This window comes from Numenius arquata, chromosome 2, assembly GCF_964106895.1.
Source record: "Numenius arquata chromosome 2, bNumArq3.hap1.1, whole genome shotgun sequence".
Lineage (NCBI taxonomy): Eukaryota > Metazoa > Chordata > Aves > Charadriiformes > Scolopacidae > Numenius > Numenius arquata.
Genome location: NC_133577.1, coordinates 92,493,854 through 92,507,071, shown reverse-complemented (window position 1 = coordinate 92,507,071; position 13,218 = coordinate 92,493,854). Strand labels below are relative to the sequence as shown.

Sequence of the window (13,218 nt, the reverse complement as noted above, 5' to 3'; positions counted from 1 at the left end):
TGAGTAATACTAATTTTTGAAGGCTTTGACAGTGTCAAGATGTAGTGTTGAAGCTGATGATAATTGGAAGTTTTCAACTGCTTGGAGAAGGTAGTGTGGTCAGTGTGACCAGTTGGTGAAATGGTACTGGCTGTAGCATTGTATGTGAGCTTTTTAAGGGGAAAATTCAAGAAGAGCAAAGGAGAGGCCATAGGGGACAAGATAAAGATGTAAGTAAGAATATTCTCTGTACTACTGTAGATTAGCAAATCCTGGATGACAACTTCATCTTAAATCCTGAGTTTTTTCTTCTAAGTTCCCTTTGAGTTCTCCCTTAAAACTTCTTTCATTTTGTTTCCTAATTTTGCTAGTTCTTCACTACTAATTCCCGTAACATATACTTAATGAACAGGACCAAGTCTTAAGTAGGCCTAGTGAGTGCACTTGACAGTGTAGCAAACTGGTTTGCGTTGACTTAATCAAAACTTTGTTCTTGGGATTAACTGTCAACTAAAAACTTTAAAATTTTAGAAGATTTTCCCTTATGCCTTCTTGAGGCATTAACAAAAGCAATTTAGAACTAATGAGTTCGTGCTGCTGGGTTTTTTAATTGCCACTATTTAAAGAGCTTATTTGAATATGCATATGTGTGTATATACACACACATATATATACACACATATGAAAAGCAATAAGCAACGGAAAAGTTGATAATTAAAATGTAGTGCTGCAACTACAGATCTGTTATACTTGCATTAATTTTGGAGTTCCATGTATTTAATGTTGAGACACGTGGTCTAAGTTCATTTTATATTTAAAATTTTTTGCTCAAAAGCATAAATATTTACAAGACACTGCTCTGCTGTGTATTTGTCTTTTCATATTCAGGAAGTTTTTTGTATCTTTGGACCTTATAGTTGAAAGTTTTGGAAAAAAACCTGCAGGAATCTAAACTAACATACCAGCATATTTAAAACCATTTTATGAAGTTGGACACCTAAGCTCCTATAAGTCAGACACCTAGATTCTGTCCAGCATTTGGTTGTCAGTTTGTTACCGCATGTAATGTTAGGTAGTTTGTGTTACTCACAGGCATTATTTCCAGTTTTATTGAGTCATGTGCTGCAAAAAATTATACTCCATGTTGCTATGAAAAATTAATGCTTATTGGCAAGTCACTGAATGAAAGTGAAATGGATAGTGATTTTGGGTCCTGTTTCAAACACTGTCTCTTTCAGATAGTCCATGGTGAGTGAGTGGGTGCTTGCCATTCTTCCTTTACTTGACCCAGTGGATTCTTAGTTCTTGTCCTTTGTAGCCTCTTGCCAGGTGATATGGACATTACTCTTAGGACAGTGCAAACCAGTAGCAGTCAGGTGGGGAAAAAACTGTGTGAAGAGAGGCAGTCATGTCCTCGTGTGTCTGATTTTAAAATAAGGCATTGGCGTAGAGTTTGTGCAGTCTGACCCAGCAGCTGTGTTCTTGGGGTTCAGGAATGCTTATCAGATGGAGTTCTCTGCTAAGGTAAGACAGGGAAACTTGAGGTGATGTTAGCGTTCAGGACATGCTGAGCTGCTTAATATCGCCACCTCAAATTGATGAATGCAACAGCAGATACTTTGGGAACTTTAAAGCTAAAAGCTGAGACAGCTGTGGAAATTAAATTTGAATGAAGTTAAACATTGAGCTGAGCAGGAACTTTGTTTCAGCTTTCTTACTTAAATTCCTGTCTTCCAGTTAAGTTGTGCTTCTGGCACAAAATTCTTTTGTGGTCCTGAATTATGATGACTTTTTTTTTTTTAAGGAAAGCAAAAACCAAATATGCCATATAAGTTGTTTCCTGAGGGTTATTTGTGCTTTAGTTCATGATATATCGAAGCTCACAACCTCTTTTAGGAAAAGACGTTTACTCAGCTTTCTGGATGTCATAAGCAAATACTTGGCAGCATAATTACTTGTTATCCCAACCTTTAGTTTATAGAGGTTTTTAGTAATATTAGTAAAATATTGATATTTTATTTATATCAATATCATGGGATATTGATGTTAAGGCAGAAAGCTTAGCTTTTCTCTAAAATATCTTTGTCATAGGTATTTTCTTCCTTTGTTCCTGTTACCTCAAAAGTTTTTGCCCTTCCCTGACACCATACCTTACAAAATGTCATGTCATTGCTGAGATCAGCGTGTTAAATTTGAACAAAATATTTGTAATTTGTTGCTTTAAAGTTTGTGCTTCATAGTTTGGTGGCACCAGTCTAATATTGAGAAAACACTGCACGTAGGGATGACACTTTCTAACTCACAGTATTATGAGTAAGTGTTTAATAAAATGTCTAGTTCACAAATTTGTTTTGAACATTACCCAAGTAGCTGTTGATACCCAACTGGCTGTCCAGAGAGAATGTTTAATTAAAGTAGAGATTTGGTACAAAGATGTTTTTTTTTCTTTTAGTTAAGGAAAACATAATACATGACTCAGCCTTTGCCCCTGTGCTGCTTTTTAGCCAAAGCCAGTTGAACTTCATTAGCTGTTGCTGCCTCAAAACTATGACTGTGGTGTCTGGCTGTCTCAAAATGAGATCTCTTGTTGCATTTCATATCCGTTGGTGTTAACAGTGTCCTGTCCTGTTGGAATGGGAGAGAGATAAGGCTTATTAAAGTTCTTATCTTTGACTTTAATAACATGGTAGATGATGCAGGTACTAATAAAAATAAAAGTAATTTTTCTTTCAAAGACTAGATATAGCAGACTTAAACTTTGGGAGAGAGCAGTAGAGAGGTATTTTATAAATGTAAGTCTGTATGATGGATTAGAGTCAGATGGTAAAGTGTTTGGCTTTCTTCTGACTGGCCACCAACTCAAGGCTTGAATGTCATTCTGGCTTCTGAGCTGTTCTCTCTTCTGTCACATATTGAGCTGTAAATGGGTGATTCAGGAGCTGGTTGATGAATTGATGGGGTATCTGCCAGAGGAGGGGAGAAGATGGGGTGGGGGGGGTGGGTGAGAGCAAAAGAACAGATTAAATACTAGGAGCAGCGTGGTTCTACTGTCTTTGTTACCGTTTTCATCTGCCTGTGCAAGCCTGTCAGAGAAGCAAATGTTATATTGAAGAACAAGAGTGTTCAAATACAGTGAGTTAGGCCAAATAGAGTTTGTGTTCATTTAGCTTTTGGAGTCTACACAGAAACATTTGCAGGGCTGTACTGAGATGGTTCTGTTTCACAGTACAATGGATGTTGTGGTTTTTAAGCTCCTATCAGTATGAATTAGCATTATTCTGACAGTAGCTGTTGTAATACTGTTTGTTAGGAATTTGTTAATGTGCTTTCATACATTGAAAAGCAGTTTGTATTCCTTAATGTAATGTTTTACAGGATGCCTTAATGTAAGATTTAGCAATTGGTAGAAAGAAATTCTTAACTGTATATGATAACATGGACTCTTTTCACATCCTCTATTATGTTAAAGGAGTTTCAGTGTGTATGTGTTGAGCCTGACCGTGTCTCATTAAATTTCATTTCCTGTGTCATCTTTTTTGTCCATTGTCAAATTTGGAAAATTATAGTTGAAGAAAACTTTGTTTACATGTGGGTGACAAGTTATCTTCCAGAGTAACTTCTCAATAGCATCATGATTTTTCAAAGAATGAAAGAGTACAATTCCGAATTAATATGATGATGACTAATCTTGTGAAAAATGAAAGTCCTGTTTTGTAGTGTGTCAGCTTGTGAACTTGCGCCAAGAGCTAAGAGCAATCTTGCATGAAACCTACTTTCTGTGCACATAACCTGAAATGTGACTTGATAAAACAGTAAATGTTCTAAAAACATTTCAGGAAGAACTGGTAGTACTTACAGAAACCCTTTATAATTCTTTTTTTTTTTTCCAGATCTCCACAGGATAAACGGATTCTTCTTGTGAATTCACAGAACAAGTCTCTGTCTCAGTCTTTTGAAAATCTCTTTGATGAACCATCATATGGCTTGTTACAAGTATGTATTATCTTTGAATCTTTTGTTCTGAAGACATTTATTAAAAAAACCCGCCCTACCACGTCACGCAAATATTCTCTGAATGATTGCTGTTGTAGAAGCACTGACTGTATCCTAAAACAAATGCTTACTATAGAAAGTACACTTATAAGTTATTTTATATGTTCTAATAATTTCTTAACTTCCCTGTGGTACTATTTCAAACCTATTCAGGTTAGTGTTGTCTGTGATCCTGTATGTTTTGGTACAGATAGCTTTAGAAAGAGGAAGAAGGAAAAAAATGTTAGGAGTTATCAAAATGTATTAATTAGAATTTTCTAGATTTTCCTTGACAAAATGTTCTTTTCCTTGATGTTTTCTGACAGTTTTGAAGAGGTGCTGGAAATAGAGCAGCAAAGAGCACAATAGCGCCTAAAAGCTTCTTTTTATGTTAAAACTGCTTATCGTTTGGTGGGGTTTGTTGACTCGTGAAAGTCAACAGCAAAATTTCCAGTGACTTGAATGAGGCCGGAGTTTAGACCCACTGATTTGTTTAATTAAAGAAGATCTTCATGAGTGAATTACATTAGTTTCTGAACTTAATTGTCAAATGAAGTTTTGTGTGAGATTCCTAGCAGAGTACATGATGATTCAAGATGTTTTCTCTATGAATGTAGGGAAACTGGGTATAAGGAAGACATTTTTGTGGCATTAATCACTGGAAATTAAGCAGTAGATCTGATCCATTTTTCTATGTGGATGTCAGGCTTACTGAGTACACTGCTATGCAGTCTTTCAAATTGATCAGAAATATTATCTTAATACTTAAGATATCTTTTTTTAATTTTGTGATGAATGTACTGTATGAAACTACTGATACATGAAACTTCAATATGTTGAGACCTACAATAGTTTTCCTGTTGTTTTTGCTTTCTTTGAGTACAAGAATTCCAAATAATCTGAGGCTTTTTGTATTTTACTTGTTTATAACACAGAAACTGAAGAAAGATCCATACACAGTAACAATGGGAAGATTTTCCAAAGTCACAAACTATATTTTTGACAGTTTCCGTTTAAGTGACCCTTCAACTCAAAGGCGACCACCATCAGAAATGGCAGACTTTCTCAATGATGCTATTCCGGGGCTAAAGATAAATCAGCAGGAAGAACCAGGATTTGAAGTCATTACACGAGTGAGTGTGTAAATGAGTATGATACGGATGCATCGATTCTTTTTATGCACATCTTTAAAGGAGTGGTAGGACTCAAAGCTTTGTGAGTTATACTGTTCATGCCTCACGATTGTATTGTATGCTGCCCTACCATTTATTCACAAGAGTAAGATCATTATCAGCTACTTCTAGAATATGTAACTTTGATCCCTGCAAATAGGAGTTTTGCTTTGAAAGAAAGTTTTGTCGTTACTGAAACGAGAACGTTATCTTAGAGTCAGTGCCCGGAAAAGTGACCCATTTCATGTTTAGTGTTTCCTCTGGTCAGATAGAGCTATATTTAAGTAAAATTGAGGTATACAGGTTAGTAACCAACTTTCTTGGCTAATGACTTGAACATTTCAGGTTTTTTTAAGAGGGCTAAGAAGATTAAAATAAAGTATTTAATTGGATGATTACTGTCTAGGGTGTATAAATGTACAGGCTTAAGTATGAATTGAACCAAATCTACAATGAGCTTGTAATTGGATCATGAATCACTTTGTGTGGGCTCCTGTTGGTGCCTTTTACAGGTTGGTGGAAAACGTTTATTTTTAAATGCTTGTGATTAGTATTTAAGCAGCTAACGTTTTTAGAGTGTTAAACTATTTTGAATGTTATTTTTTTTCTTGAGTTCAAAATAGTGTTAATAACTTAGCAGTAGCTGTATGAACTATGTAATTCTAAGAACTTGCTGTCTATCAATCAGTTAATTTCTTGACAAAAGAAGTATGATGAATGCTACATAATTAAAATAATACTGTTCTATATATCTTAATCTGGCAAATTCTGACTTCTAAAGAGGTAAAACACCACAAATTGACTTGGTGGTTGCCATCATCAAAATATTTTTAGAAAGTAAGGAATTACTCTATGTTGAATTCTGCTGTGCTTAAACCTGCAATTTGGGAACTGAGAGAGACTAGCCACAAACTGAAGCTTTGTTGGGTGTTAGGAGTTCTGAAAGCGCATGTAGTCTTGTTTTGGGTTTTGGTTATTTTTTAAGGCAGTTTTTTCTGAACTCCTAAGTCTCTTTCACTCTTACCCTCCTCTCCTTGGAGAGAAAGGTAGGGGAGAGCATCTGTCGTTTGCTTCAGTGGTCAGTCCGGCCCAAGCCATGACAGACAGTGTACTTAAAATTGATCTTTAAGTCACACTGTGCAGTCTGTGTGGGCGTATCATCTCTGAACACAAGTAGTTCTTCAGTTCTAAGATGTGCTAGTGTGTATTAAAAATGTGCTTTCAAAGTGAAGCTCCCTATTGTCTTGTTTGCTGTGTTGCACATACCTAATACATTTCTAGTTGCATAGAGACTTTGAGTCCATGGGGAGCTAGTTCAGAGGCGTTTTGTGGGGTAGAAGGTTATTTAAGACACATGTACATCCTCCTCCAAAATCTGAAATACTAACATGTATACCCAGGTCCTCAGCACAGTGTCTTGCGCTAAAGATCTGCTTGCCTTGGTCCATGCTACTTGCTAATGTGGACACAGCCCCATATCCTTAGAGGAATGCTAACTGAGGTGTGCACATGTGGCAGTATAGTTGCACTGAATATAAGCAAGTGGCAAGCTTAGTACTATTTGTGCAGTTGTTTAAAACTACTGAAGCACTTCAGTGGGATTCATATAATGTATTTGCCTGTGTTTCAGATCGATCTCGGAAAACAGCCTGAAGTTAGTAGAAGAGAGCCTGTGTCGCCTGAAGAATGGGCTAAGAATATGGATTCTGAAGGAAGAATTTTAGATGTCGACTCCATAAGGCGATCGATATTCAAAGGGGTAACTTAGTTTTCTAAAGTCAACAAGACCTATGCCTCATTCTCATGACTATACTTCAGCAGTTGAATGAGACTCTTTTGATGAGAATGGGATATGATTCAGCTAGTACATTTTTGTCATTTACAAATCATGAACATTACTTGGAAAGATTTTTCACAAATAGTGACCTTGAGTGGACGCTGGTATTTTTGACTGCTTGCAAGATTCATCTGCATGTTGGCTACGTCTTGTAAGATGAAAGTATTTGTTTAAAAAAAATAAATAAATGGAAGTCTAGTCCTCAAAATCAGTTTGTGGTGAGACCAGAAGTTTGGCAGTTAGGCAGCATGATGCTTAAATATATAAATTTTAAAGGTACTTTTTTTGCTTCTTAAAGTCTCTGATGCCCATAAGGTTTTTATTTCCAGCAGTGAAGCAAAGAAAAATCTTTTTTTAAGTTTCTTTTTCATCTTCTAAGGATGAATCCAGTGTTTCTACAGTTTTTTTTGCCTAATCATATTCTCTTCCTCCTGTTTTCTCCAAGTGTGATACCTAGTTAGCAGATAAGATTTGGCTACAATGTAAGAAGCAGCTTACTTATAAAAATTCTCTTTTAAGTTGTTACTTTAAGAAGTGTTGTATCACTATAGGACAGTTTCCTCACAAAATTTAAATAGTCTTTTTGTTATTATCTCATATCCATTTTTCCCTAGGGTCTCTGCCATACTTTAAGAAAAGAGGCATGGAAATTTCTTTTGGGGTATTTTCCTTGGAATAGCACTAAAGAAGAGAGAGCAAATCTGCAAAAAAGGAAAACGTGAGTACAGTGGGGTTTTTGTTACAAAAAAAAAATTAAAAAACCTCATTTTTTATTAAGGCATGTAATGATGTAGAAAGCTTTTTTGGAAGCTTGACAGACAGCTGCTAAAGGTTGTTGAATGCAAAGAAGTGTGTGAGACTTTCTTTAAAAGGATTGTTGCACTAAAGTAAAAATATTATATAAACAGGGTTTAGTTATCCTATTTATGCCAAATTAAAACTGGAATGAATGAATGCTTAGATAAGAAAGAAATGTAGTAACATAGTTTTGGTTTCAAAATTATCTTTCTCCAGGGATGAATATTTCAGGATGAAACTGCAGTGGAAATCTGTCAGTGAGGAACAGGAGAAACGAAATTCAAGATTAAGAGATTACCGGAGTCTTATAGGTAAATTTAGATTTAGAAACTTACCTAACTGCACAAGTTCATACACTTGTACAATTCAATATGAAGTTGAAAAAACGTAACCCGTTGAGTAACCTGTATGAAGAGGCACTAAAAACTAACGTTGCTGTTTTCAGAGGTGTCTAAACTCTGTTATATACTTAACACTAAAACTTTCTTAACCAGAGTAATTCAGAGGTTTACATGTTAGTGTTACAGAATGGCTGGATTTTTTTATCTTCCTTTACAAAAGACTCTTTGTGTTATTTCATGATGTAGTTTTAGTGGGAATGCCATTAAAATAATGACATACAACAAGAATGTGAAAATGTGTCTGTTTACATTTTTAAATTTCTTACAGGGATTTGTTTATATGCATTCTGACTTGTGGGGTTTTATACCTGTTTTTAAATATTCATCAAGTTCTGCTGCATATTAGCAGTTTGTGTCTTCAGTTCTCTTTGGTAATGAAATTTGGACACCAGTGTTTAGGATTATTAAATAGAGATTCAGGAGATAGGATAAAATTTTTGTTATTCTGAGATATGGACTAAATCTATTTCATCTGGTTACTCAAGCGGCAAGCTGAAAGGGTTGAGAAAATTTACTAATCTACTAAGATTAGACTAATGTTTTAGAGAGTGTGTATGTTAACAGAAAAAAATATATTCAGAGTTCAAAAAAGGCTGAAGTTTTGTTTCTCTTGAAGCAGTTCTGTTCCTTTTTAAGTGTTTGAAATGTAAATGACTATTAGGCTTATGTTCTAAAATAAATCGACAACTAAAAAATACTATTTTTATTAAAGTGCACTCAAAATTTTGCTTATTTCAATACATCAATCTTGCATTTCACATTTTTAAAGTGTATGCGATGTGCCTGCTATTTTTGAGGCTTGAAAACTGCCTGATAAATAGGCATTTTCAGCTCACTGAGTTATAGGAAGCTGTTAAACAGAACTTACAAACATGCTGTTGTCACCTATCACAGTGTTTTTGAGCTGATCATGTGGTAACTTTCCTACTATAGCTTATGTGACATCACATAAGTATTCATAAATGGCATTGCATGGCAAACTCACATAAAATTGTTCTTAATCCCTGTAAGTGTAGAACATTTTGTGTCCAGAGTGTCCAGAGAGACCTGGACAGGCTGGAGAGCTGGGCAAGGAAGAACCTCATGAGGTTCAACAGGGAAAAGTGTAAGGTGCTACACCTGGGCAAGAAGAATGTCAGGCACCAATACAGGTTAGGCGTGGACCTGCTGGAGCCAAGCTCCGAAGAGAAAGATCTGGGAGTCCTGGTAGACAGCAAAATGACAATGAGCAAGCAATGTGCTCTTGTGGCCAGGAAGGCCAATGGAATCCTGGGCTGCATAGGGAAGAGTGTGGCTAGTAGGTCGATGGAAGTCATTCTCCCCCTCTACTCTGCACTGGTGAGGCCACAACTGGAGTATTGCATCCAGTTCTGGGCTCCCCAATTCAAGAGGGATAGGGAACTAGTGGAAAGAGTCCAGCGAAGGGCAACAAAGATGATTAAGGGATTGGAGCATCTCCCTTATGAGGAAAGGCTAAGAGAGCTGGGACTCTTTAGTCTGGAGAAGAGAAGGCTGAGGGGAGACCTTATTAACGCCTATAAGTATCTCAAGGGTGGGTTGAAGGAGGAGGGAGCCAGACTCTTTTCAGTGGTTCCCAGTGAGAGGACAAGGGGCAACGGGCACAAGTTGGAACATAGGAGGTTCCACTCGAATATGAGGAAGAATTTCTTCACGGTGAGGGTGACAGAGCCCTGGAACAGGTTGCCCAGGGAGGTTGTGGAGTCCCCTTCTTTGGAGATTTTCAAGACCCGCCTGGATGCAGTCCTGAGTAGCATTCTCTAAGCAATCCTGCTTCAGCAGGGGAGTTGGACTAGATGATCTATATGGTCCCTTCCAACTCTAAAAAAATTCAGTGAAATTCAGTAAATTTTCAATGAATTATAATCAAGAATTTTCCCATAAAAAGTATTAAAAAAAGAAAAGGCAAAAACCTTTAAAATATGTTTATAAGCAAATCCTTTTATTCCAGGCAGGAAGGATTTTCTTTCTTTTAAAATATTCTTTATTTTGAAATGACATTTGGTTATGCAGTTGTCTTAAACACTTCAAAGCTTTGCAACAGTGTTTGAGGAAAAAATCAGCAGCTTAAGAACATTCTGAATTCATTTAATGCTGGCTTTGTAGAATGAAAATGTTTGTTTTGAAAATGTTTTTAAATCTGGACTGTTTTCTTAGAAAAAGATGTAAACAGGACAGATCGCACAAATAAATTCTATGAAGGTGAAGATAATCCAGGACTGATTTTACTTCATGATATTTTGATGACCTATTGCATGTATGATTTCGACTTGGGTAAGTTGTGTTCCTCTGAATGTAAAAGCCTTTTTAGTTTCTGATACGCAGCTTTGCTTATGTTAAGACCTGTTAATACAATTCAACTTGGATTGATTACAATGCTTTTTGTAAATGTCAAGATTTATGTATTAATAATGTAGATAACTTTGTTCAGTTTCTCATCCTGCTTCTTCCTGTCTTCTATCTGAGGCTTATCACAGGCATCTGAATTCATCAGCTGAGGTGGCAGTTTGTCTTCACTGTAGCCCTACTGTTGGGTTTTTTTTTTTTAGAGTTGAATCAAGTTTGCTTTTCAGAGTTTTAAATAGGTTTAGGTCTTTGTAGCTTGAGTGTTATATCCATTTTTAAGACTGACGTATCAATTAAAATGATAAACCAGCTGCCACTTCTGTAATTAAAGCTCAGCATGCTGAACCAGCTGTTTGTAAACATGGATTTTCTTAGGAATACTTTTAAAGCTTGTTCTTGAGGAGTACACTTAACAGTCTGTCAAAAATTACACTTTAGTGTATGCATCTGTTGCAGAAGGAACAGCGTATAACATCTAGTTTTAATCACAGTGTATACAAGATGTCTAAGTCTTGGCTTCTGTTAATTGTCTTGGAAGGAAGGGAGGGAGCCAAAAGATACTTTTAGCTGATTCCTCCCTCCTCCCTGGTGTGAAATTTGGCTGTTGTATCCTTGGGGTTTTTTTTTTTGGGGGGTGTCCGGTCTCAGAAAAATGTTGGGATTCTTAAAGCCCACTTTGTGCCAGGTTTTGAAGGTAAATAGTAGGAACAAATCTTTAGCTGCTAGTAAACTTGCTGCAGAGTGGTCGTACTTGTCAGCTTTTGTCCTTTCTGTCAAGTCTGTAGAGAGACTTGATCTTTGGCTTCAAAAACAAGGGGAAAACTAAAGCTGATCGAGAGTGTTTAAACATGTAGCTCTGTTCCGCATGTTTTTCCACGCTTCAACCTGCATTAACACACAGTGATAAGTGAAATTAAAGCACATTTACCACCCACTCTATTAAAAATATCACTTAGGTGTCTTAAATATATGCAGTCTTCTGTTTTATAAACAAGCAGGAATAATAGAAATATAGTACTTTTGACATTGTATCTCTCCGAGGCTTCTAAGCTACTCAAGTGTTGGTACAATGCTGCCATTGTCCGAATGGGTCCGAATAATGCCACAGACTGCCAAATAGGGGAGGGGACAGAACAGCTGTTAATACAATAGTTTTTGGAATGGATTCTCAAGTCTGTATTAATGAAACTGCTTTTAGTCTTTAAGAGACGTCGAAACTGTCTCAAACAGAATTTTCTCTGCATTTATTTTTAAATGTATAGGGGAATAAAGATTTTTTTTTTTCTTTTAATTATTTACCTGTTTTCTGTTCCTTGTTCTATTTTTCTTCTCACATCTGCTCCATATTTTCAGTCATTGATTCGAATCCTCTTTTCAGTTCCTCAGTTATAATTAATTACAATGTTAAGAAATTGAATCAGCCAAGCTTGAGTCTGAGAAATGTCATGTTGAACCAACCACTGATGACAGAAATACACATAAATCATGTTCTCCCTTACTTAAGGATGTCAGCAGCAATAGGCCAGTAGATAAGCTGACCTGAGCATCAGTGTTAAGGTAGTTGGAAAAGTCAGGAAGAAGGGGAAAAATGAGCTCTAAAAATCCTAGTCCTCTACTCTTCTTAGTTGGGCTGTTAATTACAAAAAAGGAAGCTGGAAGAAGCTTTAAAAAGCTATACAGTTCTGAAAATGTTTTGCATACAATTAAAATTTTCTAGCTATATGTAAAAAATGATATTATCTAAAAATGGACTTAATTGTAAGCTTTTATTATAAGGCATTCGAGTGCTTTTTAGGGCATATGAACTCAATTCATCGTTTCTGGGAACAGAAACATAAAGGCATTTCCTTGAATTGGGTCTGGATACATGTTTCTTTCATGCTTCTCACAAGCAATACTTTGCTAATAATCTCCTTATTGGATAGGTAGTAGTCTTTTTTTGTTGTTGTTGTTGGCTGCTTGGTTACGTAGATGATCTTATGCTTTGGTGCATTTAAAATACCAACCAAGCAGAACAGTTCCTACTTCTCTAAATACAGGAATCCTTAAAGCATATTCAATGCTAGAAATGCTAAGTGTGAAATCATCTTCATAAAAGCTATTGCACCATATGTTTTCCTGTGATTGAAACTCAACATCTCTTCTCCAAATCTATTTGAAAAGAACATCTTCAGTTGGAGGGGGAAAAAAAATGGGAAGATATAAAAAGATTTTAAATATATGAAAGAAAACAACCAATTACAGATGGAGAGGAGAGTAAATATGAGTCTGTGATGGTGCAAGGTATTTATTTAATCTTCTCAAAAATATCAATATATGCTTCTGAGCTCTTAGTGGGAACTTCTTATACTAAAAATCTATTCTGATGTCAGCTCAATTTGTATGTATTTTAACAACTACAAAAAAAAGTGTGTGTTTTATGTTCTCTTGATACTGCCAAAAAATGCTGCTAAAGCTTGTTAGATCTGCTGGATGTTGGTGGTTATTAATATAAAAATGTTTTTACTGGTGGTTGAGTTGGAAAACTATAGTATCTGTACAAACTGGGAATGCAAACATTCGTTTGCACTCAGTCATTCAACACTTGAAAAATTACTGTTTAACTGCTGAGTTTAAGTAAATTCCTGTTTGCTTT

At 36.0% G+C, this 13,218-nt stretch overlaps 1 protein-coding gene across 5 annotated transcripts in view; it reads left to right on the top strand.

The window, feature by feature from the left end:
- The window catches only part of TBC1D15 (TBC1 domain family member 15), a 36,858-nt gene that overhangs the window by 12,806 nt on the left and 10,834 nt on the right, over positions 1 to 13,218 (top strand). For 3 of the 5 annotated variants that reach the window (XM_074162713.1, XM_074162722.1, XM_074162749.1), the window contains 6 exons: positions 3,870 to 3,972; positions 4,947 to 5,144; positions 6,814 to 6,942; positions 7,635 to 7,738; positions 8,035 to 8,129; positions 10,395 to 10,511. In XM_074162713.1, coding sequence (XP_074018814.1) covers positions 3,870 to 3,972; positions 4,947 to 5,144; positions 6,814 to 6,942; positions 7,635 to 7,738; positions 8,035 to 8,129; positions 10,395 to 10,511 — 746 coding nt within the window. Of the gene's footprint in view, positions 1 to 3,869; positions 3,973 to 4,897; positions 5,145 to 6,813; positions 6,943 to 7,634; positions 7,739 to 8,034; positions 8,130 to 10,394; positions 10,512 to 13,218 lie in introns of all 5 variants that reach the window. The other 2 variants (XM_074162731.1, XM_074162741.1) reach the window with 2 other exon arrangements.